At 50.3% G+C, this 27,188-nt stretch overlaps 2 protein-coding genes across 9 annotated transcripts in view; both read left to right on the top strand.

The window, feature by feature from the left end:
• The first annotated feature begins 2,889 nt into the window (after positions 1–2,889).
• On the top strand, positions 2,890–11,209 carry ARRDC1 (arrestin domain containing 1). 3 transcript variants are annotated; one of them, XM_045803688.2, is made up of 8 exons: positions 2,892–3,053; positions 8,073–8,183; positions 8,650–8,700; positions 8,801–8,955; positions 9,167–9,349; positions 9,447–9,623; positions 9,698–10,133; positions 10,209–11,209. In XM_045803688.2, exons 1-8 carry the CDS (start codon positions 2,936–2,938, stop codon positions 10,271–10,273), a joined length of 1,296 nt encoding a protein of 431 aa, XP_045659644.1. In that variant the 5' UTR covers positions 2,892–2,935; the 3' UTR covers positions 10,274–11,209. The 3 variants fall into 3 exon arrangements, with proteins under 3 accessions (XP_045659646.1, XP_045659645.1, XP_045659644.1); XM_045803690.2 differs by lacking the exon at positions 9,447–9,623 and having other exon boundaries at positions 2,890–3,053; XM_045803689.2 differs by lacking the exon at positions 8,650–8,700 and having other exon boundaries at positions 2,891–3,053.
• A 2,481-nt stretch (positions 11,210–13,690) lies between these two features.
• Positions 13,691–27,188, top strand: part of EHMT1 (euchromatic histone lysine methyltransferase 1) — a 140,720-nt gene continuing 127,222 nt past the window's right edge. For 3 of the 6 annotated variants that reach the window (XM_087869137.1, XM_087869135.1, XM_087869136.1), the window contains exon 1: positions 13,703–13,810. In XM_087869137.1, the coding sequence (XP_087725263.1) occupies positions 13,748–13,810 (63 nt within the window). In that variant the 5' untranslated portion in view covers positions 13,703–13,747. Of the gene's footprint in view, positions 13,811–27,188 lie in introns of all 6 variants that reach the window. The other 3 variants (XM_045803687.2, XM_045803685.2, XM_045803686.2) reach the window with 2 other exon arrangements.

Genomic DNA, 27,188 nt, shown 5'->3' with positions numbered 1-27,188 from the left:
TGGCGGAATACAGCCTAATTTTCAGAATAAATAATAAATTAGGGTGATTTGGGCCACTCCTACAGCCACAATCACTGGGGTCTGTGACTGAGGCAGGCAGTCCGAGATGGTTTCACTCCCCTGTGCAGGCGTTCTCCCTCTTTCTGCGATCTGTCCAGCAGGGTAACCAGGTATTTTGCAATGGTAGCTCAGGACACCAAGAGAATGCAAACAAGCTTCAAGGCCTCCTTAGAGCCTGCAACTTCTATGGCATCTCTTTCATTGCCATTCTGCCCGTTAAAGCAAGTCAAGGGGCCAGCCCAGATCCAATAGGAGAGGAAGAAACCTACCTTCTGATGGGAGCAACAGCGTGAATGTAAAGGGATGGGAGTTGTTGCCAGACATCTTTGCAGACAAACTGAGAAAGCCATAGGACAGAGCTGCTCTAAGTCACCTGGGGAAGGTTCTCGGAGGAGAGGAGTCATCGGGACAAGAGCTTAATTGATCATGTTGTTATTTTCTGTATGATACTTTGACATTTTGGGGGCCTTGCTGGCTGGGGAGAGGCTGCCCCTCCCAGGGTTAGCTAATTCCTAGAGATAGCAACTTGCCTGGGACCACAGCTTTCACAGGCAAACCAACCAATCCATAGGCTATACCCCCAAAGACCTCCTTTACCAAACTCACACACCAATATCCCCCCATCCTGAATCATGATAGGGCCAGGTACTGGACAACCAGCAACCGCTGGAATTATTAAAACTATCTAATCCTAAGCTTGCTCAAACTTGTGTACCCTGTCTCACCCATTCCTTCTCACAGAAGACACAATAAAGGCTCTGGACCATGCTCTCTCCTAGCAAATTCTGCCTCCTGACCAACCCTGGTGCCCCTTCCTCTTGGGAATTGTAAGTACTAAACTCTTCTTTCGAGGCAATTGTCTCAGCGTCTGTCACCTCATCACACCTGATGAAAACAAATCCCAGGTCCATTTTAAAAGAGGGCGGGGGTTGGAAGGACCATCCACGTGGATTCTGGAGTCACTAAGAAGTCCTGCAACAATGTTATTGGAGGGAATGTCAGGGAGTCAGGAGCTGAAATCACCAAAAAATAAGGGGGACTGAACTGGGCTTTGAAGATGACAGTAACAGTGGAGCAGGTGGACTATCATTCTGAGAAAATGAGTTAAAACTGGGAGCTTTTAGGGAGGGGGCAAATGGTTTGGAAGTTGTTCTGAGTCAGGAGGGCACACACTCCAGGCCCAGAGACAGGGGCGTTGTGTGAAAATAAACATCTACATTTGAGAGGCTCCAGGGGGAAGCCTGGGTTGCCTGAGAGCAAGAGGAAAGGAGCACTTAGGGAAGTTAGGGCCTTTGAACAGCCCTGGTTTCCAGAACAGGGGATGGGTGCGTGACAGTGCAGAGTTGAACGAGGGCTCCATTTTCTGTCCTTGACTTCATCTTAGCAGCAGCCAACACAGTCTATTACTCCCTCCCAAAACACTCCCTTCTTGACTTCTGTTGTGGAGACTGGGCATTTATGGGTTGCCCACAATTCTCCCCATTCCCAGGGGGACCCTGAACTCCTCGTTTGGTAATTTCTCTATTTGCATGGTATTGGGGAATGTCTTAAGTGTGGCCAGTCAGACCTCTCCCCACACCCCAACATCAGAATCCCAAGCGAGGGGGGATGGGGAGCTGGTGCTGGCTGCACACTCCTGGCCCTCCGGGGCCTCAGGCCCCTCCTCTTCCTCAGCCTGGTCCAGGGGAATCCCTCTAGCCTGTAAGCCTCTCTCCTTTTGCTGGAGGGCTAGATCAGGTTTCTGTGGCTTTCACCCCAAACTTTTGAAGTCATCAGTGCCCTGAGTTGAATTACCATCATCAAACAGGGGCCTGCAGATCTGAAGACCTTTGTCTTCCTCACACTCAAGCGTGCACGTACTTAATGGGCGTCTTAGATTCTGCCTGTCATAACTTTGTCCCAGCCCCCAATTTATATCTAAGCCAGACTTCTCCATCAGAAAATGCCACCCCATTTACGCAGGTCCTCTGGACAAAAACCTGGGCCACCCTGACGCCCTCCTCAGGCGCTTCCAGCATAAGGCGCCGGTGGGCACCTGCCCTGCCCTGCGCAAGCATCGCCCTCCCTCCTGCACTCCCTCTCGGGTCCCCCAGCTCCCCCCCGCCCCGCGTTCCTGCTCCACATGGACCTCCTAAGAGACGGCAGGTCAGAAGCAGTCCCTCCTCTCGCGCCTCCGGTGCCCGGACAGCCCGGCACCCACGCCTTCGGGGCTGGGGGCGGGGTTCGGTCCGCGGCCTCCGCCCGAGACTCGCTCCCCAGGGACGCCGCCGCCACCCCAAGCGCCCGCGGCGCCCACGGAAGGAGGCCGGCCGGTCCGCAGAAAAGAGGACGCCCGGCGCTGGGGGGCCGCCCCCGTGACGTCCTTCCGCCGAGCGACGCGGGGCGGCCCTCCGCAGCGAGCATGCCGCGACCGGGCGGAGATTGGGGAGGGGGCGCCAGCCCAGCCCGCCCCCCGGCCCGGCCCGGCCCGCCCCTCGACAGGTGAGGCGGTCGCCTTTCCCGGGGCAGCAGGGGGCGCCCGTGCGCCGGGGTTCCGCGCGGCGCGCCGACCTCCACCCCGCAGGCGGGCCCGGCTGGCGGGCGGGGAGGGCGGGGGCCGGGAGTTGCCGTTGGAGGGGAGGGAGAAGGGGCGGGGGGCGGACTCTGGCAGGGGTGCGGTGAGAGACCCGAGGCCGGCCGGAGCCCGAGTGTGGGGGGTTAGCCGGGAGGAGAAAGGGACCCTGGAGGCGGTGGCGGGCCCGGGAGGATGGGGGGCGGGCCCAGGGGAGTGGGCGGGTCGGACGGGGCGGGCCGGGGGCGGGCCCCTGAGGGCGGGGCTCGGAGCGCGGCGGCGGGAGGGGGCGTCAGTGTACGGCCGCCCGTCCAGGGCGGCGGCATGGGGCGGGTACAGCTCTTCGAGGTCTGCCTGAGCCACGGTCGCGTCGTCTACAGCCCCGGAGAGCCGCTGGCGGGGGCCGTGCGCGTGCGCCTGGGGGCGCCGCTGCCCTTCCGAGGTGGGCGCGGGGGTCCCCTCGGGGGAGGGCCGGGCCGGCAGGGCTCAGGTGGCTGCGCAGCACCTGCGGCGGGGTCGGTGCTCCCGGAAGCGGCAGCGGTGGCTCTTGGCCTGGACCCGCGGAGCTGGACCCGCGGCGCTTGGCCTGGACCCGCCTCCTGCCGCCCCCTCCCTTCGCCTCCTGGCGGCCCGGGAAGTCTTGGGCCCCGCCGGCTGTAGGGAGTGCTGGGGTGCGGCCGGCCGGGCGGCGCAGACCCGCGGGGGTGGATGGCTGCTGGCAGATGGGGCGGAGCAGGGAAGCCAGGGCGGCCCAGTCCTTCCGCATGTGCCCTTCCTGTTCTCTCTCCTAGGGTCGGCCGGCCAGAGTCGGGGGCGGGGGTTTAGATCTTGCCCACCTTGCCGAAGGCCACTCTGAATTGGACACATGCACGCCCCGACCCTCTCTGTCGGGTCTGCAGGGTCGGTTGCACCCTACATCTGCTGGGCCCTCACCTGGAGCCTGGCCCTCGCTGCTGGGCTTTCTGTCTCACACGCCCAGGCCCCTGGCGCAGGCCCTCAATCCTCATGGTCCCGCGGTGCACCCGTTTCCACGCAGGCTAAGGCTTGGCCTTGCGATCTGGGAGGGTCTTGTTCATCCCTGCGTGACCCAGGCCTCCAGCCCAGTGCGCGTGTAGGAGCTGAACCCGAGCCCTACTGGCTGGTCCTTCTGCTGGTGCAGACATCTGGGACTTTGGGACTGGGAGTCAGGTTGCTGGTGTGGCCCTAGCTAGTGCGCTCTGCAGGTGCTGGCCTTATCTGCTCTCTGAGGTGTGGGCAGTCCTGAATGGGACTTCAAAGGTCAGCCCTCAGGGTACCGCCCAGGGACTCCATGTCTGATCGCTGGTTCTGAGTGTGAGGGTGCCCCTGTTGTGGGACTGTTCTCCTGCTGGAGTGCTTCTCCACTTTGGGATGCTTGGCCCAAACCACAGCCATCAGGCATCCCTCTGGACTTTGATCCTCTGGGCCCTTGTGTGCTTAACAGCTCAGTTCTTCTGGTGTTTCTGAGGACTGAGAGCCACTGCCCCGGTCCTGGATGGGTCTGACTCCTGACCTTGTGGAGTTTGAGGCCACAGGGTTTAGGAAGAAACTGGGTGAAGGTACCCCTGGTCAGGTGTCCAGCCTTGTGGGGTCTCCTCCTGATGACCCACAGCTCCTTTCCTGTCTCCTTGGTTGGTGTTTGGGGTTTGAGTGGGGGCATTTATGGTGGTGGCAGGGGGCACAGCAGTGACAGTGCAGCTCTTCCCTGGGGCACAGGAAGAGATGACAGTTGAAATGGGACTGAGGGGAGAGTCCGGGGCACAGGAAGGAGGGGTGGGCTTGTAGCTGGGGGATGGCAGCCACGAGACCCCATGCCGGAGCTCATTGCCTGGCCCATCCGCCCAGTCATGCTCCCGCAGCTGGGCCCAGGGCACACAAACCGTTACTGACCACAGTGAAGGGATGGCCTGGCCTGGCAGAGTAGCCTCCATGTGGTGGCTGGGGTGTGGGCGAATGGACAGTTGGGCCATAGGGTATTGAGGGAGCCCCTGCTGATGATCCCCACTAAATGTGCCAGCCAATCGCCAGAAGAGGGGAGGGAAGATGGGGGCATAGGGTGAAGAGTAGATGTATGATGACTTTGTGCCAGAAGAGTTATTATTCAGATTGTCCCTGGGGCGTAGACAGAATGTGGGTAATGAGGCTGTTCTGGGGCTTCTTTCAGCCCCTGTTGGGTTTGGAAAAGGAAAGACTGTGGTTCTTCTTTTTTTCTTTCATTCATAAGATACTTGTTGAGCTCCTGCTATCAGCCAGTGATGCAACAGGGAGGCCCTCCACCCCTGCAGGAGGACATGGAGGTGGGGAGGCCTCAGGCCTTCAGGCCCTGGGGGGCTCTTAGTCTTGCCCACTAAATACTTGTCTGACGAAAGACAGAGATGATTTGCACTCAACCATGAGAACACTGGCTGCCCTCGGAGCTAATGCAGAAGGAGAAACCTGTGGAAGGAACTGGTCCCTGGAGCCCGGGTCCAGCCGAGCCTGAGGCTGGGGGTCATGCGGGGCTGTCCTATGTTCTGCTTTCCAGGGTGGGTGTTGGGAGTGGGGGGAGCCCAGAGAACAATAGCAGTCGGCTCCTAGCTCCGCCAGCTCACTGAACTCTCACCATGGGATAGATGCCATTCTCCCACCTCCCATGGACCAACTCTGTGAACCCTCAGAGCAACCCTGGGAGGGGGGCACCGTTACTATTCTCATGTTTCAGACTTGGAAACAGGACAGATGGAAGTGCCTCATAGGCCAGAGCCTTAGTGAAAAGATGTGCCAAAGGCTGGGCTGCTCCAGTTTTGTGGGAACTGGTAGAGGTGAGCGAGACCTTTGGGACCAGAATGAGGGTGAGCAGTGGTCTTCTTGGTCAGATGGCGGATGGTGCAAGCAGGAGGGCTGCTGGAGAGGAAAGTTCCAGAAGTCACTCTGAAACACAGTCCACATGATGATTTTCCTTACAGAACAGGAGCAGCCCCAGACCTCCAGATGGGTGCTTATCAGTTTGGTACTTGCCTTTTTTCATGCATCTGAGCACTGGTAGAAGTGAAACACTTGTAACCCTGGATGGTGCAACAGGGCGTGTTGCTGTGGACTGGAGGCTGCCCCTTACCAGAGCGCACTTGCCCCTGTCCTGAGGCTGTGCCTCGGGGCACATACGCTGGTATGATGGCCGTGCTCACCTGCAGGAGCGGAAGTCCCCCGCATGGGGTAGGAGGGACAGGCCTGTGCGTGTCCATCCCCTGTGCCTCCATTGTTCCCCTACGGAGGAGAGTGGACAGGAACAGGCCCTTTGACTCCAAGATGGTGATTGGAAGCTGCTCATTCAGTCAAGGTCCCTGAAGGGGCTTCAGCATGTGTGCAAAAAGAGGCTCTTTGCCTGGGCATTGGGAATGTCCTAGAACTTGGGCCCCTCAGGGATACCCCTAGGGTTGGTACGATACTCTTTGTTTAGGGTTAGGTCCGGTGACCCCATGGCTTGTTCATCTGTATTCTGGGGCCATGCGTCCAGGCCGGGTGGGTGCCTGTTTTAGCCATCCAGCTGTTGGACACATGGGCCATGCCTAGATAGTTTGCTGTTACAAACCGTGTTGCTTGTAGCTCCTGGGCAGTTAGGGTGGATTGTGAGAGCCGTTGGGTCCTCTGGGATGTGCATGTCAGGTCCCAGCAGATCTTCTTGGTGCTTTGCCGGGGCCCCTGTATCGGCCTACAGTTTGATCACTGCAAAGGAGTGTTTTTCCATCTCTTCTCCAACACATGTCAAAATATTTAATATTTGCCAACTGATAGGTTAGAATGGTAATTCATTTGAGTTTCTCTGATTTCTACTGAGGTGGGATATCTGTTCCTGTCGTCTGCTACTATGTGAAAGTCACTTCTATGTCACAAATCACCCCTAAACTAAGTGGTTTATTACAACTCACAGCGTTGTGGATTGGGAATTTGGACAGAGGTGGGCAGGGTGGTTCTGCAGCTCTGTGTGCCATCCCCTGAGGTCACTTGACGGTTTCCAGCTAGCACTGGGCCAATCTGGGGACCACTTAATTCCTTCTGGCATACGCCGCGGGTCCTGGAATTCGCAGGGCAGCCAGATTCCAGGGGGAAATGCGCCCATTCTGTGGGGGAGTGTAGAGTGGCGTGGCATCTGGAATGGTCATACTTCCCCTCCTTGATTCACTCCCTGGAGTATTTCTTCTGGGCTGTGTTCATCTCTGGGAGCACCACTGATGTGTCAGATTTCTGGGGTAGGAGCAATTCCAGGTCTGGCCCTAGGAGGGGATGGCTGATGGAGTGTGGATTAGAAATCAGGGCCGAGGTCAGGTCACTGGCAGTGCCAGTGGGGGTAGAGGATAAGCCAAGGGTTCCTGAGGGAAAGCCTCGTGGTCTGTGGGTGGCCAACAGGAGGCTTGTTTTGTCAGGGTTGGGTTGGCCTGAGGAGACCTGGACATGTCTGGTATGGCTTGCCACTGACCCTGGGCACTTGGGATACCAGGTTTCTCCTGCCTGGTGGCTCTCTCAGGAGGGTGTCAGATTCTGAGTCACCTTCCCTTCACCTGACCATCAAGTCAGGGGAGGAAGGGGAGAGGCTGGGCAGGGAGGCTGATATCTTTGGCCTTGTCTCAGCCCTGCAGTTAAAGGAGGGGTGGAGCCGCAAGTCTACCTGTCACTGAGCTCCCAGCCCCTCCAGCTGTGGTGTCTTCCTTGCTGGTCCGGCCACGACCTTCTGACCATAGTGGTGTCTGGGCAAACATCCATTCGAGTGGGGAATTTGAGTTCCTGACCACAGAAAGGTAGCAGTGACCTCTGCTGCAAACGGTCCTGGTCGGGGAGAAGACCAAGCCATCTCTTGATGTAGGAAATCAGCCCTCCTAGGCACCACTGGTCCAGGAAGTCAAGGGTGTCCCCACCCTGCAGTGTGCCAGACTGTTGGGTACCTTATCTGCTCAGGCAGGTCTGACCACATTCCTGAATCATGAGGGCTAGCAGTTAGCTTCCTGGAGCGTGAAGGGGCACCTCCTAGCCTAACTGGCTTGCCTGTGAGCAAACCCAAAGTGGGGCTGGAGGTCAGCTGCCCCATAGGCTTCTGTTCATCATTGGTGTCCCAAGCATCCCTTTGAGGGAGCTGAGTTTACAGAGGTCTGGTGGGCCCGGGGGTGGCTGGGAACCAAGGTTACCAGGTTGGGGGTTGTCCAGGTGTCATCTGGGTGACCACTGGGGCCTTCCTGTTCTGGACTTCAGGATTTAACTCTGTGCCTCATCACCCTGGCTCCCTGGGAATACCCCAAAATGGGGGATCGACATGAGGTGTCCTCTGAAGGGTAACAAGCCACTTGCTGACCTGCCTAAGGCCCAGCACTCCTTGGTGCTACCACCTCTACCTAAATCTCTACGATGGGGGCAGGGAGGGGCCCAGGCCAGTGGCTGGCTGGGACTCACACCGTAACCCCCCCCCCCCTTGCAGCCATCCGAGTGACCTGCATGGGTTCCTGCAGGGTGTCCAACAAGGCCAATGATGCAGCATGGGTAATGGAGGAGGGCTACTTCAACAGTGCTCTGTCGCTGGCTGACAAGGGTGAGTTTGGGAGCCTGTACTTGCCTTGTTGCATATAGTGAACCCCTCCAGGGCAGACCTTGGTTGAGAGTGGGGTCTGTCTGTCCATCCCACCTTTCCATCTGCCTCTGGGATCTCTGTGCTGACCCACCCTCTAGCAGGGCTTTGTACCCTGTTGTATTTCTCTCCCCAGCAGGTACTAGGCATTGCCTGATAGAACCTAGGTGGTTAAAGGCGGCTAGCTTCTCTTTGATTTGGGTGGGCTCTGGCCCCTGGAATATCCCCGTCCCCCTTTCCTGCTTAAGCCAAGTTCTTGTACCCCTTCCTCTGCCCAGGCTGCAGCCCTGTGCTGCTATGGTGTCTGGAGTCAGAGGCTGGGAGACCCAGTAGCCAGACTCAGTATGAACTGCTCCTAACTTGTGTCCTGTGGTGTCACCTCAAGGCTCCTGAGTCTTCTCTCCTTCATACCTCCCTCCCGTCTCTGCAGGGAGCCTGCCAGCTGGAGAGCACAACTTTCCCTTTCAGTTCCTGCTTCCTGGTAAGAGCCCGGCCTTGCCTGGCCAGGCCTGGTGGTGACAGTTGGTGGACAGGAGGTGGGACAGGGGACAGTTGGGTGCCATTCCCTACTTTCTTTCTAGCCACAGCGCCTACATCCTTTGAGGGCCCCTTTGGGAAGATTGTGCACCAGGTGCGGGCCACCATCGACACACCACGTTTTTCCAAGGATCACCAGTGCAGCCGAGTGTTCTATATTTTGAGCCCCCTGAATCTGAACAGCATCCCAGACATTGAGGTGAGGATGAAGCAGTGGTCTCCTGGCTGATGCCCTACCCCCAGGTGAGAGGAGGTGGCCGGGATCTAGAAGAGCAGTGGCTTCTGTCCTGAGCCGACTGTGCGGTGTCTGGGGGAAGGGCACAGCAGGGCCGAGTGGGCTTGTCCACGGGCCGCAGAGATCTAGGCTGCCCACACCCACCAAACCCCTTCATTACTGTCCTCCCCTCAAGCAACCCAACGTGGCCTCCACTACCAAGAAGTTCTCCTACAAGCTGGTGAAGACGGGCAGCGTGGTCCTCACCGCCAGCACTGACCTCCGTGGCTACGTGGTAGGGCAGGTGCTGCGGCTGCAGGCTGACATTGAGAACCAGTCAGGAAAGGATACGAGCCCTGTAGTAGCCAGTCTGCTGCAGGTCAGAGTCCCCTCTGGCTGTCAAGGCCTGTCCCCATGGGGCTGGAGGAGGGGGAGATTGCTGGCCTGCCCAGGCTCACAGGCTGGCCCTTCCCCAGAAAGTGTCCTACAAGGCCAAGCGCTGGATCTATGATGTGCGGACCATCGCAGAGGTAGAGGGTGCGGGTGTCAAGGCCTGGAGGCGGGCACAGTGGCAAGAGCAGATCCTGGTGCCTGCCCTGCCCCAGTCAGCCCTGCCAGGCTGCAGCCTCATCCACGTGGACTACTACCTGCAGGTGCTGGGGGTTGGACGGAGTGGGATGGGGAAAGGGGGGTGCGTGGCCTAGCCTCACTCTCCCATCCTCCCCAGGTCTCCCTGAAGGTGCCTGAAGCCACCGTGACCCTCCCTGTCTTCATCGGCAATATCGCTGTGAACCACGCTCCGATGAGCCCCCGGCCAGGCCCAGGGCTGCCTCCTGGGGCCCCGGTCTCCGTGGTACCCTCTGCACCGCCCCAGGAGGAGGCTGAGGCTGCGGCCAGCAGCCCCCACTTTGCAGATGCAGTCTCCCTTTCCACGAAGAGCCACTCACAACAGCAGCCATTACCTGCCGCCTTTGGCTCTGTGCCTGGTGCCCCTGAACCCCGCCCTCAGGATAGCAGCCCTGCTCCCCACCCATTGCCCCCTCCCTTGTGCATCTCCACAGGTGCCACTGTCCCCTACTTTGCAGAGGGCTCCGGAGGGCCAGTGCCCACCACCAGTACCTTGATCCTGCCCCCAGAGTACAGCTCATGGGGCTATCCCTATGGTGAGTGAGGGCCCTGGGGCCTGGTGGGGGAAAGGGCACCATGAGCCCCATGCAGACCTTGCTCTCTCCCCGCAGAGGCCCCACCATCCTATGAGCAGAGCTGTGGTGGTGCAGATCCTAGCCTGACGCCCGGGAGCTGACCCTGTGCCGCCTTCTCCGGGTGGGCTGACTTCTGCCCTGGGACTGGGCACCCAGGGCCTCGTGCCTTCTTCGCTCCTGGCCTGACCCGGCCCACTCAGGACCCACTGCTGCTCGGCCGCTCCCTTCAGTCTCTGCCTAGGGACCAGCCTCTCCCTGGGGGGGCTGGGGCCTGGAGAGATGCCGTGTAAATAAAGTGCTTCATTTGTAGAGCTGGGCACAGGCCAGCCTCTCGGGCACCCTCCTCCTGCCCGGTGTGCAGCAGCCTAGCCCTGGGGGCCCCTTCTGGGCACGCACCCCCCCCCCCCGGTCCTGCTCCCTCTTCCTTCAGCCCTGGAACCCTGCCTATGGGCCACCCCATCCCCTCCAGGTCGTGTGCCCGTCTCCTTGGTTCTGGGCCCCTCCTTCCAGGTGCCTAGGGCCCTGAAGACTGGCCCCAGGGAGCAGGAGCAGCATGGGCTGGGTACCTTTAACTCGGGCCGGGGTTGGTGCTTGTTCTCATGGTTCTGCTTCAAGGTGCGCCCTCAGAGTGGGGCTTGCATGTCTGGAGCCTTGGTGTTAATTTAAAATGTATTTGTAATATGGGGAGAAGACCGCCCCTGTAATGTTTTATTGACACACTTTGGGCTTGCCCATCCATCACCCATCGTTCTAGGTGGCAGAGTTCAGATCTCCTGCACCAGAGGAAACCCTGTGGGGGGTGACGAGGTGGGCTTGCCCAAGTCCCTGCCCCTTGTGCTATTTCCTCCTGCTTGGGCTGAAGTCTCAAGTCCCTGCTGTCACCACTGCCACCCACGTCCGGCTCTGAGGGATACTGCTTCTCATCTCCCATCCAAGTGTGAACACACAAGCCCACGCTTGTTCCTGAGGTCCCTTTCAAATGCCTGTTGTCTAGGATCCAAGGAACCCAAGAACAAATAAAGTCAGGGTTCAGCAGAGCAACGTTTACCAAAGGGGCATCCTGCAGATGTTCCAGTGCTGAGGGGAGGGCCTGTTGGTGCCCAACGGGGCCAGTGATCCTGAACCGTGCTTTGGAAATACCGTAGGTGGGATTAGGGTAAGACTTCGGGTTGAGATTCTGTATCTGACATACAGTGCGGGAGTGACCTTGGATAGGTGTCTCAGTTATCAATCTATAACAAACTTATGGAACATATTGAGCGCCCCCCCCCCCGGTTTATTTCTTGTACACTTAACAATCCAGAAGTGTAAGATTTGGGCCTGATGACACAGCTGTCATTCTCAAGTTGAGGCTTCCACCGCGGGGTCCAGGGTGACCATTCCAGATTTCACCACCAGCCAATATACTGAGTCTGCTCCCCTAACTTCTTGGGGGCTACAGGCTGGGAAGTAGATTCTATCACTTGTGCAAACATTCCATCGGTCACTCTTTACAGTTGGAAACGTGCTCCTTAGCCAGGCAGCCATGTACCTAGCTAAAATGTTACTATTTGTGGGACAAGGAGAGGATGAACATTGGAGAAATGCTCAGAATATGCCACAGAGAGGACATCCTCTAGCAGCAGCCTCAGCTGAAAACCTGCCTGGCTTTCAATCCCATCTCAGCCTCTCAACAGTTAGGTGGTCTTAAGGGCACTCAACTCCCTTGCTTTGGTTTGTTCACTCAACCCACATCTCAGGACTGACCTGATGGTTATACAATTCACATGGCATGTGTCAAAAACACACTTGACATAAGTAATCAGTGATCACACAAGGATAGGGTGGGTTGGGCTGACAGTGCAAAATGGGAGCATATCCTACTTCTGACACATTCACTTGCAGTCGATTTGCCTGGTAAAGGACTTTTTCCTCCACATCTTATTTATTCATTCAACAAATATTTGTCTCTCCTGCCAAGCATTGTTCTAGGCACTAGGGCACACAAGATAAAAAGCCCTGTCTAGATTTCTAGTGAGAAAGACAATATAGCAGTGGAGGGCCATGGAGTCAAATAAAGCAAGGATGTTCTGGGGAGCAGTACTGTTTTCAATAGGGAGGTAAGGAAAGGCTTCCCTGAAGAGGTGGTATTTGAAACCCAAGGAAGGTAGAGAGACCCTGGAGATACAAGTGTTTCACGGAAGGGACAGACTAGGACCCAAGGCAGGAGTGAAGATGGGGAGGATGGTGCCAGAGAGGCACGTATGGGTGAAGGTGGGTCAGGCTGGGCTGTGCAGGCCCGGACTACTGAGCTTTCAGTCATGAGGCTTACAACTGGGGTTCTAAGCCTGTCAGGAGCTGACTTAGGCTGTCCCAGAGAAATCTGGGAAGATATCCTAGGTACTTACATTCGTCCACTTCCTCCTCTGCCCGTGTGCACGGTGAACGCCCACTTTAGTAATTTTCCTGGAGTCCCATGACAGTGAGCCCTCATAAGTGAGGGGGAGACAGATTAGCCTTCGACTCAGGACCTCCTCAGTTCTCGCTGCAAAGACTGGCCAGAGAACCCCAATTTCAGTCTATATTTCTTTCCTCAACTCCCAGAAGATGGTAAAAATAGGCCTGGCCATAGGCATCGAGAGGGCGAAGCCCGTTTATCTGATGCCGTCCATGTAGGCCGCTTGGTGTGCAGAGATCTCCTCTGTGCATAATTGGGAGGCAGACTGGCGGGTAGGTGCCGATTCAAAGAGCTTGGGGTTGCTCAGGGAGGCTGCCCAGAGGGGGCACACCTCCTCCTGGGGACATTCCCCACCCCACCCCCAGCCTTCCCAATCAGAACACAGACCCCATCCGAGGCACACTTTCCTAGCGGGACACCTCCGTAATCAGAGCATCCTCTCCCACAGCGGAAGTGCCCCCTGGCCATAGCACCCCCGAGTTGGGACATAACCCCTAACCAGGGCACCTCCCCTAACCGAAGCACCCCAAACGGAGGCAGCTTTCCTCATTGTAACATCCTCGCAAAGCCGGGCAATCCTCCGCACCGGCACATTCCCCTCCCCTTGTCGGGGCAGGCTCCTCGGTCGGCATAACGCCGGCACCGCACCCACTCCTAGCAGGACAACCCCCGGCCGGGGCACCCCCACCACCGTGTACGGCCCAAAAGCACCCTCCAGGTGGGCATTCCTCACAACCAAGCCCCTGCCCACCAAGCCGGGAATACCCTCGAACCCGGGCACCGCCCTAGGACGCAAGTCAGGATCCGCCTTTTGCGAGGCCGACGGAAGCAGAGTGTGTCCGGGGTTAGAGGTCAGGGGTTCTTCTCCACCCCAGCCGGTCCACCAGAATGACCGCGTAGAAGTTAAAGATATCTGTGAAAACGGGAGAACGACGCCCAGCCGCCGCGACGCCCCCGGAAGGCCGCTGCACACGGCTCCGCCCCCCGCCCGGCCCGCGCGCCCCGGTTCCGGCCGGCGCAGGCTCGCGCCGGGGACGCCGCACGCTGGGCCGTAGTGCGCAGGCGCGGACGCGGGCGCAGGCGCAGACGCACGCGACCAGCCCCGCCCCGCCCTGAGCCGCGAGGCGCGGGCGGGGCGATGGCGCGCGGGAGGGGCGGGGCCACGCTGCGGGCCCGGGCCATGGCCGCCGCCGATGCCGAGGTGAGGAGCGGGGCGGCGGGCCGGCGGCGGCGGGGGCGGCGGGCGCGGAGCTGACGGGCGCGGAGCCGGCGGGCGGGCGGGGCGCGCGGGCGCGGGCGGGGGCGCCGAGCCGGAGGGGGCCGGGCGGGCCCGCGCCTCCCCGCCGCCGCCGCCGCCGCGCCTCAGGCCGAGGCCGGGCCGAGGCCGCCGGCGTCCGGGCCGCGCCGCGCGGGGCGCGCTTTGTGCGGCGGGCAGGCGGGGGGCGGCCGGCGGGCGGGGGGCGGCGGGCGGGGCGCGGGGTGAGGGCCGGCAGTCCGCGTCCGCACCGCCCGCCCCCGCGCGCCCCGGGCCTCGGCCGGGAGCCCCGCGGAAGGGGCGGAGGACAAAAGGGAAAGTGGGGCGAGCCGGCCAACTTCGCGGCGCTAGCCGAGGCGAGGCCGTCCGCTCCCGGCGCCTCTCCTGCGCCCCGCTGACCTTTCACTTTGTTCCGAATAGGATGGCACCGTCTTTAACGAAAAGTTGGCCGGCCCGGCGCGCTTCTCCCCAGACAATGCTGCCCAGCCCTGGCGGCTGTCAGAAGCAGGAATGCACGACTTCAGTTTATTTCTAAACAAACTGCTTAAACGGGCTTTGGATATAAAAAGTTCCCATTTTCTTGTTAATGCTGTTTAGTCTTCCTTTTTGCTAATTCTCAAGGATAGTTTGTTTCCTAGCTTGTAGCAGCACTGAAACCAAACTCTTGTGAGATGGACCACTAGCTTCCCATGAAGGGAAAAGCAAGCAGGAGGCAGTGCGCCCGTGGAAATGCAGAGATAGTGTGGGCTTCGGGCTGACAGAAGGGACCAGTTTGGAAAAAAGTGATGATCTCTAAGTTTTTCTCTGAAAGTACTCCGTGTGTAGAAATAAACGTGGGGACTTGAGAAAGCTAAGGTGTAGTAAGGCTCTGGTAACAGTAACCTGGCGCATACACGTAACTGTATATTTTGATCGAAGTAATGTGCGGTCTTTTTCTTTCCTATCTTTTTCCTGAATCTTTGGGAATGTTGATAATAAGTAAACTGGGAGGATGCAGGGGATTTTTAAAGTTCAACGCAAGGAGTATTAATTGAATTCTTATCACACACTCAAGGAATGTATGAGGCTCTGGAACAAGTAGGTAAATTAGGTAACTCTAAAAGTCACTTCCATGTTTGTGGAGAGAAGATGTGTAGTGAGTAATGATATTTACTGAGCACTCGTTGTGGCTCGGGGCACTGTGATTACTTTAGGTAAGTTCTCTCGTTTACCTTTCTCTGTGCAGCAGGTAGTATTATTTCCTACTTAGCAGGCAAGGAATACACCACTTGAAAGAGATTGAATGACTTGGCATAGCCTGTTACGGGGCTAGCACTTGTTGGGTGTCTGGCACATAGTAGGTTTTTAATAAATAATTCAGCAAATGACCCCACACAGCTCTCATTCCACAGTCAGCCTTGAATAGAGGGCTTAACTCAGCTGATAATGACAGCCTGTGTTTACTAAGCCCTTACCTGTGCCCAATCCTGTTGTAGTGCTTTGCATGAATTCACTCATTAAAGCCTGACAGCGATCTTCTGAGGTAGGTACTGTTCTGTTCCCCTTTGCAGATGAAGAAACAGGCGCGGTGCATCCCAAGGTCTCAGAGCTTGTGCTGGAGAAGATGGATGCAGGCAGTTTAGCTCACTGAACATGTGTTGTGTCTGTGGTGGTCATTTTCACTTAGTAAAAGCTCTGGGTTTAGATTCATGATCTTGTGTTTATCGTGGAGGTGCATGATAGGTTAAGGGGCCTCCTGGACAGTGGGTTAGGCATAGGATCATCTCTTACCACTAAACCTGGGAAGTGGTTACTGGATCAGGGTTCACTGATTGCCAAATGATTAAACCAGTAAAGTGAACACTTGAAACTTACCTCATTGCATGTTTATTCTTTTCTCTTTTCCTTGACCTAGAAAGAGAGTCACCAGTTTTTCACACTAAAGAGAACTAATAAGGTAGTGGAATATATCCCCTGCTCTCATTTTGTGGATTACTAAATGGGGGCTCCTGGGGTTTAATGTATGTTCAGGATTGTCCAGGACCAGAGTGTAGAGTAATGTACTTGACTTAAGGCTTTTGATCCAGCAAAATGTCACCTTTCAGCAGGAGGGCCTTCCAGGACGATTGTATGTTTTTCTAGCAGGGTGGCAACTTTGTATCTCTTTCTTAAAATTTACCTTTTTGTTAAGCCAGATATTGCTGGGGTTCCTGGCTGGCTCATTCCGTTTAGAGTCTTGATCTCAGGGTGGTGAGTTCAAGCTCCACACTGGGTGTGAACCTAAAATAAATCAAATCAATCAATCAATCAATCAATCAATAAAATACTGAAGAAAGTGAAAAAAAAAAAGTCGAATAGTTCTAAAAGACCTTTTAAAAAGGCCACCCGCCTCCTCTCTTGACTTTCTAGAGAGGCAACAGCCATTTGACACTCTTTAACATTCATTTCATGTATCTAAATAATATGCTTGCATTGTCATGTCTTCATTCACCAATTTTAGGGGTTATTTATTGGCTCCCACTAATGGTAGATGATAACTTCAGTTCTCTCATACTCTGTTATCTAGAACACTCACAGTTTTGGTTAAATTCATATCCAAAATCATCAGTCTGTTCAGGTCATTATCTTACCGTGCTGAGCCAGGTAGTAAACTACAATTGTTTTTTCCTTTCCTTTTCTTTCTTTTTACGATTTTATTTTTTTAAAAAGATTTTATTTATCTTAGAGAACATATGAGCGGAGGGAGGGGCAGAGAGGGGAAAAAATCTTAAGCAGACTCTGCTGAGCACAGAGCCCGACTCAAGGCTTGATCCCACTACACTGAGATCATGACCTGAGCCGAAACCAAGAGTGGGACCCTTAACTGACCGAGCCACTCAGGCACCCCTGAGAATGTTATTTTTTAAGTAATCTCTTCACCCAGTGTGGGGCTCGAACTCACAACCCTGAGATTAGAGTTGCACGTTCCACCAATTGAGCCAGCCAGGTGCCCTGTATTTCTTTTTTTTGTACAGCCTTTTTTCTTGCCTGGAGTTAATGATTGCCTCATTTTTCATTTGCCTGGTTTCCTTTGAACCTCAGAATAACGTTCTTGAACTTTCTATTCTGTAAAATGTTTCTTAATTTCAGTTTCCTCCACTTAGCCTTGTCACCTTACCATTTGCTTCTTCAGTGCTCCTGAGTCACTCTGCCCAAGTCAGGATGTGCTTGTTCTCTTGGCTTGGTGCACACTGACATCCTGGGAATTGTCTCCATCATTCTCTAGTGATGAACCCCTTTCCCTACGTCTAATGGTCTAATGGTCCCCCCTCTGTGTGTTTACTCACTCGTGGTGGTGGAACTCATTCTCTAATAGCTTACCAGTAACTTTTTGGGAGGCAAACTTTTGGGACTTGCATGTCTGAAAATGTAGTTATTCTACCACCACACTGAAAGATTATGTTTGGCTGGGCTTGGCATTCCAGGTTGGAAGTAATTTTTAAGTTATTCCTCCCATATCTTCTAGTTTTCATTGTTGCTGTTGAGAAGTCCAGTTTGATTTTTAATCCTTTTAACCATTATTCCCCCACCAAATATTTAGGATCATTGCATCCTTGATTTGCCTAATTTTTATGATATGTCTTAATGGTAGCCTTTTTTCATTTATCCAGCAGGATATTAAGTAGCCCGAAATCTGGAGATTGATGCCCTTTTGTTGGTAGGGAATTTTGTACAATATATTTAAGCTAGTTTATTTTCTCCTATTTCAGTTGAACATTGTACTTCCTGTACTAAATGTTCTAATTTTTATTTTTCATTTATTTTTAAAAAAGATTTTACTTATTTATTTATTTAGATGGGGAAGGGAGAGAGAGAATTTCAGTCGGACTCTGCGCTGAGTGCAGAGCCCAACCCTGAGATCATAACCTGAGTTGAAACCAAGAGTTGGACGCTTAACTGACTCAGCCACTCAGGCGCCCCAGTATTCTAATTTTTAAAAGCTTTCTATCCTGGCCATGTCTTAATCTTTTTGTTCTACTTTAGGGAGCATTTTTGACTGTTCTTTCACTGAAGTTTTAACTTCTTTTTTCATATTTTTGTGTTCTCTATTCTCTCTTCCTTTTTAATGCCTCCTATTCTTGTTTAATGTATATAGTGTCTGTTTAATTTCAGTTAAATTTCTTAAAATACAGTTAAAACTTTAAAAAACTATTTTATGGGGCACCTGGGTGCCTCAGTTGGTTAAGCATCTGACTTTTTTTTTTTTTTTTTAAGATTTTACTTACTTGAGAGAGAGAACACAAGCAGGGAGGAGAGGCAGAGGGCAAGGGAGAAGCAGACCCCCTGCTGAGCAGGGAGCCTGAACTGGGGCTCGACCCAGGACCCTGGGATCATGGCCTGGGCTGAAGGCAGATGCTTAATCGACTGAGCCACCCAGGCGCCCAGTGTCTGACTCTCCTCAGGTCTTGATCTCAGGGTGGTGAGTTCAAGCCCCACGTTGGGCTCCATGCGGGGCCTGTGGCCTACTTAAAAATAAATAAATAAATAAATAAATAAATAAATAAATAAAATTATTGTTTTTCTGCATTTTTTGTTTCCCCTGCATTCCTCTTTGCTGCTGTATTTTTTGATCTCTTTCTTTCTGGAAAGCTTCTTCCAGTATCTGGTGATCTTTGGCTGTTTATTCACCTTTAAGAATAAAGTGCTAAAAATGGAAAGCTGAGTGTTTGGGGGCTTGTTTACTTGTTGCTTCGGTGGAGGGTGATGACTGACTCTTTTGTCGGCTCTCCTCCAAATGTTACTATCCTCTGGTTTGGCTTCCTCAGAGAAGGCTCCTTCAGTCCCAGCTCGTTAGGCTGGACATTCTGGAGCTAGGTTAAAGGGCAGGAGGTGGGGGAGGAGGGGTCTTCCCGTGGCTCAGTACATAGCCTTGACCTAATTTCCCTGCTTTCAGTTGTGGAGCTTACTCCTGTCCTTTGTGCCCACAGTCCCTAGGTGTGGTACCCTCCTGGTAGAGTTGTTACGAGCTAGCCCTCTGGTCTCTGCAGCTACCAGAGAGGAGTGCTTGTCTGAGTGTGTAGGGGGGGCCTGGGGACCTGAGAGTCTAGGTCGGTTTTTATACCCACACCCCTTTTTAGCTCCAGGCATCAGCCCCGTCTTCTGAGCCTCTCCATGGTTCTGTGGGGTCAGTCAGCCTGCTTCTCAGCAGTAACCTCCTTCTTTAGGTCCCTCTTCCTCTGCAGTGATTGAGCACTCCTCCATCTTCCTATTCATGTTTTGTGTAGGGTTTCAAATGCGTCTTAGGTGGAGTTTATGTTTCTCTCTCCTGTTCTTGTCTTTGGTTGATTTTTGATAAGAGAAGGGGGTGGAAAGCGTTCTGCCACGTAGAAATCAGAAGCATTTACTGTAAATCTTGAGAAGTGAGTTTTCACCCACACTAAAAGCACAGCTCACCTGTGGAAAGGGCTGCCCCTCTCAGGGTCTGTGTGGTTTGAATTTCTGGACTCACTACGGGGGAAGGTTCTGGAGTCATAATAAAAGTAAGCAAGAGCGATGAGTGTATCTTAGCCCTAATGCTCAGAAGGACACCTGTGGGAGCCTTAGTTGCTGGAGACCTCATGTATGATCAGTGCCAGAGTGGGGGCTACAGTCCTTGTTTCCTGCTTCTGCTTCTGCTCCTATTTTGTGTTTGATCACATTTTATCGAACTCGTCTTTGAAAATAGTTCAACTAATAAGAGCCATGTTTTAGGCTCTTTTCTTCAGGAACTTCATGTTTAGCATTTCATTGGACTTACCATGTTTGATGGAAGCTTTTATCTTACAGTAAGTGGGCAGTTTGATTTCCAGTTACGATGCTTACTTAGCCAGTCATGTAGGGAATAATTGTTGGAGCCCAGTTACTCTGGCCTGCTGTGGGTGTGGTATAGGAAGTGTTAGTTCCAGGTTTTGCGAAGTACTCCCATTTACTGTTCTGCTTTTATTTAACTTCTAGTATTTTCACTTATTTAAAAAAAAATCTCTTCACAGGTTCTGGATTTTGAAAAACAACTCTTTGAAGGTGGCATTTCCTTTGAAATGGTGTCTTCCTAGATGAGAGGTCACTTTCCCAATTGCATCACTGTCCGTTGTTATTTTACTTAGGAAAGTTTTTGGATTGCTTTTTGCAGCCAACTTTTAATAGGTTTGTAAGGTCCGATGAGAGTATATTTAAAACGCTCTTTCCAGGGGATCTATGAGCATTTATTGAGCACCTTCTGCTTGTGAAGTGCTAGTCAATGTACTAAGAGGATATGCACGTTTTTGAGATCATTACCTGATTTCACAAAATGTAAAAATGTAGTAGAACAAATATTACCAAGCAGGAAATGAGATGGAATCAGTTAAAAGTAAACAAGAAAAGGCCTGTGCTCCTGCACTCATCGCCGCACCCAGACCTGTGTTGGGAAAGGCTCCTTGAGGAAGATGGGTTAGTCCAGGTCTTAAAGGAGGTTAGGCATGACTTGGGAGGATGACGTACAATATGTACATTTCTTAAAAAAAAAAAAAAAAGGCATTTTAACACATTCAGAAAATTGAAATCTAAGAATGCCAAATATTTGTCATCTGTTTTTTTCTGATCCTTATGAATGTGCATGTTCATATTTAAAAGTGGCTGTACTCAGTGAGTATGTGCTGTTTGCATTTTCCTCTTCCGTGTATTATTTCCTGTGCATCCACATCTTTAACATTTTTAATAGCCACATGGTGTGTTTTGTAGAGATGTCCCAGTTTCCTCAATCATGTATTGGGTAAGTCTGTATCCTTTGGTACAGGGTGGAATTACTAGGTCAGAAGGGGTGAGTGGCACGAGGTGAGGCTGGAGAGGGAGGGCCAGGTCATATAGGGTCTTGTTGCCTTGGTAACGAGTTGGTGGTTTCCTCAGCACTGTAGACAGTCATTGAGAGATTTTAGGCACAGAACGCTATTTTAAAAAGACGACTCTGGCTGCTGTGTGGAGAGTGCATTGAAGGAAGGCCAGAGAGGAAGCATGGGGACTAGTGAGTAGGCCTGGGCCTGGTGACATGGTGGAGTTGTAGAGGCCAGGGGGTGGAGTCAAAGTATATATACGTGTAAATTTAATTTTTTGAGTAGGTAAGACAGTTACATGATTCAAAATTAAAAAAAAAAAAAGAGTATAAAGTGAAACATCTTTCTCCTTTGTTCCCTAGCACTCAGTTCTCTTGGCAGGCCACCAGTATTATTATGGAGCCTACACAGGCAAGTACATACATAGATATTTCAGACGCTTATTACCGAACTTTTCGAACCTATTTAGAAGTAGATATGTGGTGGAAGAATGAGGCCCCTCATGCCTGTCTCCCGGCATCAACAGTTACCTCCTCATGGACAGTCCCCACTCCATCTGTGAATATATATTTCAGTTCATATAAATATTTCAGTCAACAAATATACAGTTACTGTTCATATTTCTTATTTCATTTCAAATTAGGAACAAAATATGGTCTATTCATTGCCCTTGATAGATTTCTCTTAAATCTCAATATATTGATTGGCATGTCTTTATTTTTCTTTCACATTTGTTTTGAAGATAATGGTTCATTTGTCCCAAAGCTTTCCATAATCTTGATTTTGCTGATTGCATTGCTATGTTAAGATGTTCCTCTCTTCTCAGTATTTACTGATATTTGAGATATTTCATTGATATTTGAGATGTAGAGCTGCTGCTTTCCATTATGATAGCCATCATGCCACTCTTGAGCAGTTGAAACGTGGTTAGTGTGAATTGAGATGTGCTGTAAGTGTAAAATGCATACAGGGTTTCAGAAGATTTAGTGTGAAAAAGAGAATGTAAAGTATCACATTAATACTGCAAAAAATACTTATTGCATGTTGAAATACAATATTTTGGATATATTGGGTTAAATATTACTAAAAGTAATTTGTGTTTCTAATTCCTTTTTTTAAATGTGATTACTAGAAAATTGAAAATTATAGACCTGGCTCATGCTTGTGGCTCACATTACCTTTCCGTTGGACAGCCCAGGGCTGGAGGCTGCATCAGATGTAGGTCTGTCTTTTAAAAACATTTTTCTTTTTTCTTTCTTTTCTTTCTTTTTTTTAGCTAGAATACTTTGTAACTAGTACTGAGGTGTTTGGGTTGTTGTTGTTGTTGTTTTTATCAGGCATGGTAAGTCTGGTCATCTTACTCTGTGATGTTAGCAGTCATTGATGTTTATTGCTCAGGATCATTAACTGCAAAATGACAGACTTTCTTCATTTATTATCTGGAGTACTTTTACAAAGAAAAATTGCTTAGTTACCATGAAGTACAACTCATTGGAAAGGAGAGATAGATTTTTTTCTTAAATTGAAGTATATTTGACAAACAATATTACATTCGTTTCAACGGAAGAAGGGATTCTTGATACTACGTGGAAAGCATCTGACACCCAGTGGCCTCCTAATAAGTGCTAGCTTGAGAAAGGCCTAGAGGGCTCTCTGTTTTGGGTCATTTGAAAATTGTTTGCTAGCCTGGTTTTCGAACTGATTTCTGTCCTTGGAGTCTAGGTCTTCTCCCCATCAGATTCCAAGGCTAGCATGTAGGCTCAGAGAGTCTTGGTTGCTTGCTTATCCTTGCCCTTCGCCTGTGTTTTGTGAGCTCCATGAATGCTAGAGTGAAACAAAATGCCAGCTGTATATGGGCTGGTGAAAGGTCAGGCGTTCCCCCACCTCTGGCTCATGTACCCATCTGTTTTCCTTCCCTTACAGAAGTGGTCTGTTAGAATCTGCCATTATGGTTCCGTAGTATCTGTCCTCATACCTTAAACAGACTCAGTAACAATAAGACATGTAGCCAGAACATAAATACAATTTCTGGGGGAACTTTATTAACGTATGGCACATACATAGAAAAATAGCACGTGTTATATGTATAGTTGACTCTTGAACAGCGTGGGTTTTAACTGTGCAGGTCCACTTACATGCAGATTTTTTTGATGGCTATAGTACAGTACTCTCAAGTACTTTCCTTATGGTTTTATTGTAAGAGTGCACTATGTGATGTGCAGAATACGTGTTAATTTACTGTTTATGTGATCGGTAAGGCTGCTGTCGAGTAGGCTCTTCGTTCAGTTTTTGGGGTGTCAAAAGTCATACGTGGATTTCCAGCTGCACCGGGCTTGGCACCCTGACCACCTGCGTTGTTCACGTTTCAACTGCACAGATCCTGTCATCTGGCAATGGAGATATCAAAGTTTTACTTCTTCTTAAGTCTGGGTGCCTTTTATTTCTTTTCCTTACCTAATGGCTCCAACTAGGACCTCCAGTAACATTTGAATAGAAGTGGTGAGAGCAGCCATCCCTGTCTCATTCTTGTTTTTAGGGAAAAGCTTTCGGTCTTTCACCATCAAGTATGATGTTAGCCTTGGGTTTTCATAGATGCCTTTTATCGGGTTGGAGAAGTTACCTTCTGTTCCGTTCGTTGAGTGGTTTTGTTTGTGTTGGTTTTAGTCAGAAAGGGGTGTTCAGTTTTAAGTGCTTCTGCATTTGTTGAGATGATCATACGGCTTTATCCTTTATTCTGTCAATATGGCATATTCTATTTTTCAGTGTTTCTGCAGTAAAGCCACTTTGTCATAGTATCTAACCCTTCTTATATCTTGCTGCATTTGGTTTGGTAGTATTTTGTTGAGGACTTTTGCATCTGTATTCATGATATTACATTGGTCTGTGGTTTTCTTTTTTGTTGGTGTCTTTGAGTGCTTGGTGTGAGAGTGATACTGGCTTCATGAGTTTAGAGGTATATCCTGTTTTTTTGGAAGTGTTATTTGTTCTTTAGACGTTTGGTAGAATTCACTCCTGAAGCAGTTTGGTTCTGGGCTTTCTTTGTTGGAAGTTTTTTCACGATTAATTTCCTCACTTGTTTTAGGTATTCAGGGTTTCTATTCTTAAGTCACTTTTGGTGTTTTATGTCTTTCTAGGAATTTGTTCATTTCCTCTGCTTTGTTGGTATTCAGTTGCTTGTAGTATTGCCTTATAATTCTCTCTCTTTTAGAGGGTGGGTAGTAATATTCCCTCTTTCATTCCTGATTAGTAATTTGGGTCTTCTGTTTTTCTTGGTTAGTTTAGCCAAAGGTTTGTGAGTTATGTTGAAATTTCAAAGAAGTAACTTTTCATTTTGTTGATTCTTTATTTTTTAATTCTCTTTTCATTTATTTTCACTATAATCTTATCTTTATTTACTTTCTTTTGCTTGCTTTGGGTTTAATTTGTCTTTTTTCTAGTTTCTTAAGGTGGAAGCTTAGGATCTTGGTTTGAGTTCTTTTCTGATACAGGAGTTGGAGGTATACATTTCCCTCAAAGCACTTTTTTAGCTGTGTTATGGTTGATTTGTGACCCTCCAAAAAGATATATTGAAGTCCCCTGCCCACCCTGTTCGTCAGGATGTGACCTTATTTGGAAATGGTGTCATTGTAGACAAATTCTGATGAGGTCCAGAATAGGATGGCTCCTAGTACAATGTGATTGGTGCTGGCATGAGAGAGGGGAGTGCTTTGTGAGGACAGGCATGTATGGAGGGGACCATGTAAAAGACATAAAGGGAAAGGAGAGCCATATCCTGGAGTGACACCTACAAGCCACGGAGTACCAAGGCTTGCCGGCAAACTCCAGAAGCTGAGAGGGAAGAAAGACCTCCTAGGGCCATCAGGGAAAGTATGGCCCAGCTGGCACCTTGATTTTGGACTTCTGGCTCCCAGAATCGAGACAACAAATTTGTTAGTTTTAATTCACCCAGTTATGATACTCTGTTACAGTAGCCCTAGAAAACTAAAACAAGCTGCCTCCTATAAATTTTGATATGCTGTGTTTTCATTTTTTTCAGTTCAAAATATTTTCTGTTTTCCCTTGTGGTATCTTTGACCCATTGGTCGGTTGATTGATTGATTATTTATTCATTTATTTATATTTTAAGTAGGCTCCATGCCAGTGTGGGGCTTGAACTGACGATCCTGAGATTAAGTGTCACACGCTTTACCGACTCAGCCAGGCAGCCAGCCAGCCAGGCACCTTGACCCATGGATTATTTAGAAGTGTGTTGTTTAATTTCCAAGTATTTAAGTATTTCCTAGATTTTCCTGTTTTGTTGATCTTTTTAGTATAATTCCATTACAGTCAGGATATACTTTAATTTCAGTTTGTTATAATTAGTTAATTTAAAAAAAAGGCTCCGATAATGTTCTGTCTTGAAGAGTGTTTGATGAGTGCCTGAACAGAATGTGTACTGTATAGCCCTTAGGTAGGTGGTTCTCTGTGTGTTAGATGGAGCTGGTCTGTGGTGTGGAATCTTCCTTGTTGTCTTTTAGTGATTCTGTTTGTTCCTGGCAGTAGGGTTTTGGAGTCTCATGGTATTGTTGCATTTTCTTTTCCTTTCAGTTTTGTCAGTGTTTGCTTCCTGTGTTTTAAGTTTCTGTTGTTACTTGTGCGTGTATTTATAGTCGTTACATCTACCTGTTGTTTTGACCCTTTTATCATTATGAAATGTCCCTTTTTGTCTCTAGCAGTAGTTCTTGTTTTAAAGCCTATGTTGTCTGATAGCCGTGTAGCCCTTCCGCTTGTGGTTTGTGGTTTCTCTCTGTAGCTCTTTTTCCAGCTTTTACTTTTAATCTCTTCATATCTTTCAATCTAAGGTCTGTGTCTTGTAGACAGCATACAGTTGGATCATATTTTTTTTAATCCATCAGTCTCTGTCTTTTAATTGGAATGTTTAATCCACTTACATCTAATGTAATTACTGAAAAGGTAGGATTTGCATTGTTAGTTTGGTGTTTGCTTTCTGTATATCTTACATATTTTTGTTCCCCTTTTCCTCCATTACTTTCTTTTGCATTAAATAGATATTTTCCAGTGTGCCATTTTACTTCCCTCATTGTTTGACTGTACTTTTGTTTCCTTGGGGAAAGAAATTTAATATTTTAACTTATAACAATCTAGTTTGGATGAACACCAGTTTTATTAAAATAGTATATAAAAAAAATTGCCCTTGTATAGCTCCATTTCTTTTGTCCTTCTTGTGCTGTGATTGTCAAACAAATTACATCTTTGTACGTTGTTGTGTGCAGTCTGCCTGTCCACACAGACTCACCGTTACAATTGTTGTTTTATGCAGTTGTCTTTTAAATCATACAGAAGAGGGGCACCTGGGTGGCTTGGTTGGGCTCCTTGCTCAGCAGGGAGCCTGCTTCTTCTTCTGTCTGCCACTCCCCCTGCTTGTGCTCTCTCTCAGTCTATCAAACAAATAAATAACATCTTAAAAAAAAATCGTATAGAAGAAAACAACAGTTACAACTAAAAGTGCATTTATACTGTCTTTTAGATTTACGTGGAGGACTTCCTTAACATTTCTTATAGAGTAGGTCGCCAGTGATAAATTCTTTTGTTAATATTAAATGCTTTAATTTCTTCTTCATTTATAAAAGTACTTCGGTGTGTGTAGAATTCTTGGTTGACATTCTTTCAACACTTTGAGTGTGTCATCCCACTGTCTTCTGGCCTCTGTGGTTTCTGATGAGAGATCAGCTCCTAATCTTATGGAGGGTCTCTCTTATACGTCATTAAGTTGCTTCTCTCTTGTTGCTTTCAAAATCATCTGGCATTCAGCAATTTGATTACGACATGTCTGGATGAGTATCTCTTTGAGTTCATCTTATTTGGAGTTGTTGAGGTTCTTAGAATTTTCTGACTTTTCTGATTATTGCCTTCCTGTGAATTGTGAAGTCTGGGATGTGTACTTTGTCTCTGATGCCACTGTTTACTGTTGTTTTTTACTCTAGTTACCATGTCTTTGCATGATAAGCCCAGAGCTTTGCTATTGGAGTTTGTAACATCGTAATCTGTGAATTCAAAGTATTGTGAATTCAAAGCCCACTATTCTTTTTTCTTCTTTTGATGTGATGGGTACACACTGGTTACAACAATGACAGAAAGGTCCAGTCATAGTATGGCTAAAAGGTGGCACTGGGTGCAGGTGTGTTTGCCTGTCATTCCCGAGCTCTGCCTTATAGCGTGAAACAGACCACAAACCGTGTGTGGATAAGTGAGCCTGGCTGTGTGCCACTGTGTGTGTGGATGTTGGGATTTGAATTTCAGATGATTTTTACGATTTAAAAACAAAAACATCTTTGGCTTTCAGGCTGTAGAGAAACAAGCGGCAGGCTCTGGTTTGCTGACCTCTGATGGAGATGTACTCCCTGTGCTTCCAGAGCACTCTGTCCTTTGTTAGAACACATATTGTGTGTGTGTGTGTGTGTGTGTGTGTGTGTGTGTGTGTGTGTGTGTTAACCCAGTATGGGACTTGAACTCATGAC

The sequence above is a fragment of the Ursus americanus genome, chromosome 18 (assembly GCF_024610735.1).
Source record: "Ursus americanus isolate L20-20 chromosome 18, mUrsAme1.1.p, whole genome shotgun sequence".
NCBI classification, from domain to species: domain Eukaryota; kingdom Metazoa; phylum Chordata; class Mammalia; order Carnivora; family Ursidae; genus Ursus; species Ursus americanus.
The sequence above is the reverse complement of the archived record's forward strand: the minus strand, read 5'-3'. Positions and strand labels throughout refer to the sequence as shown.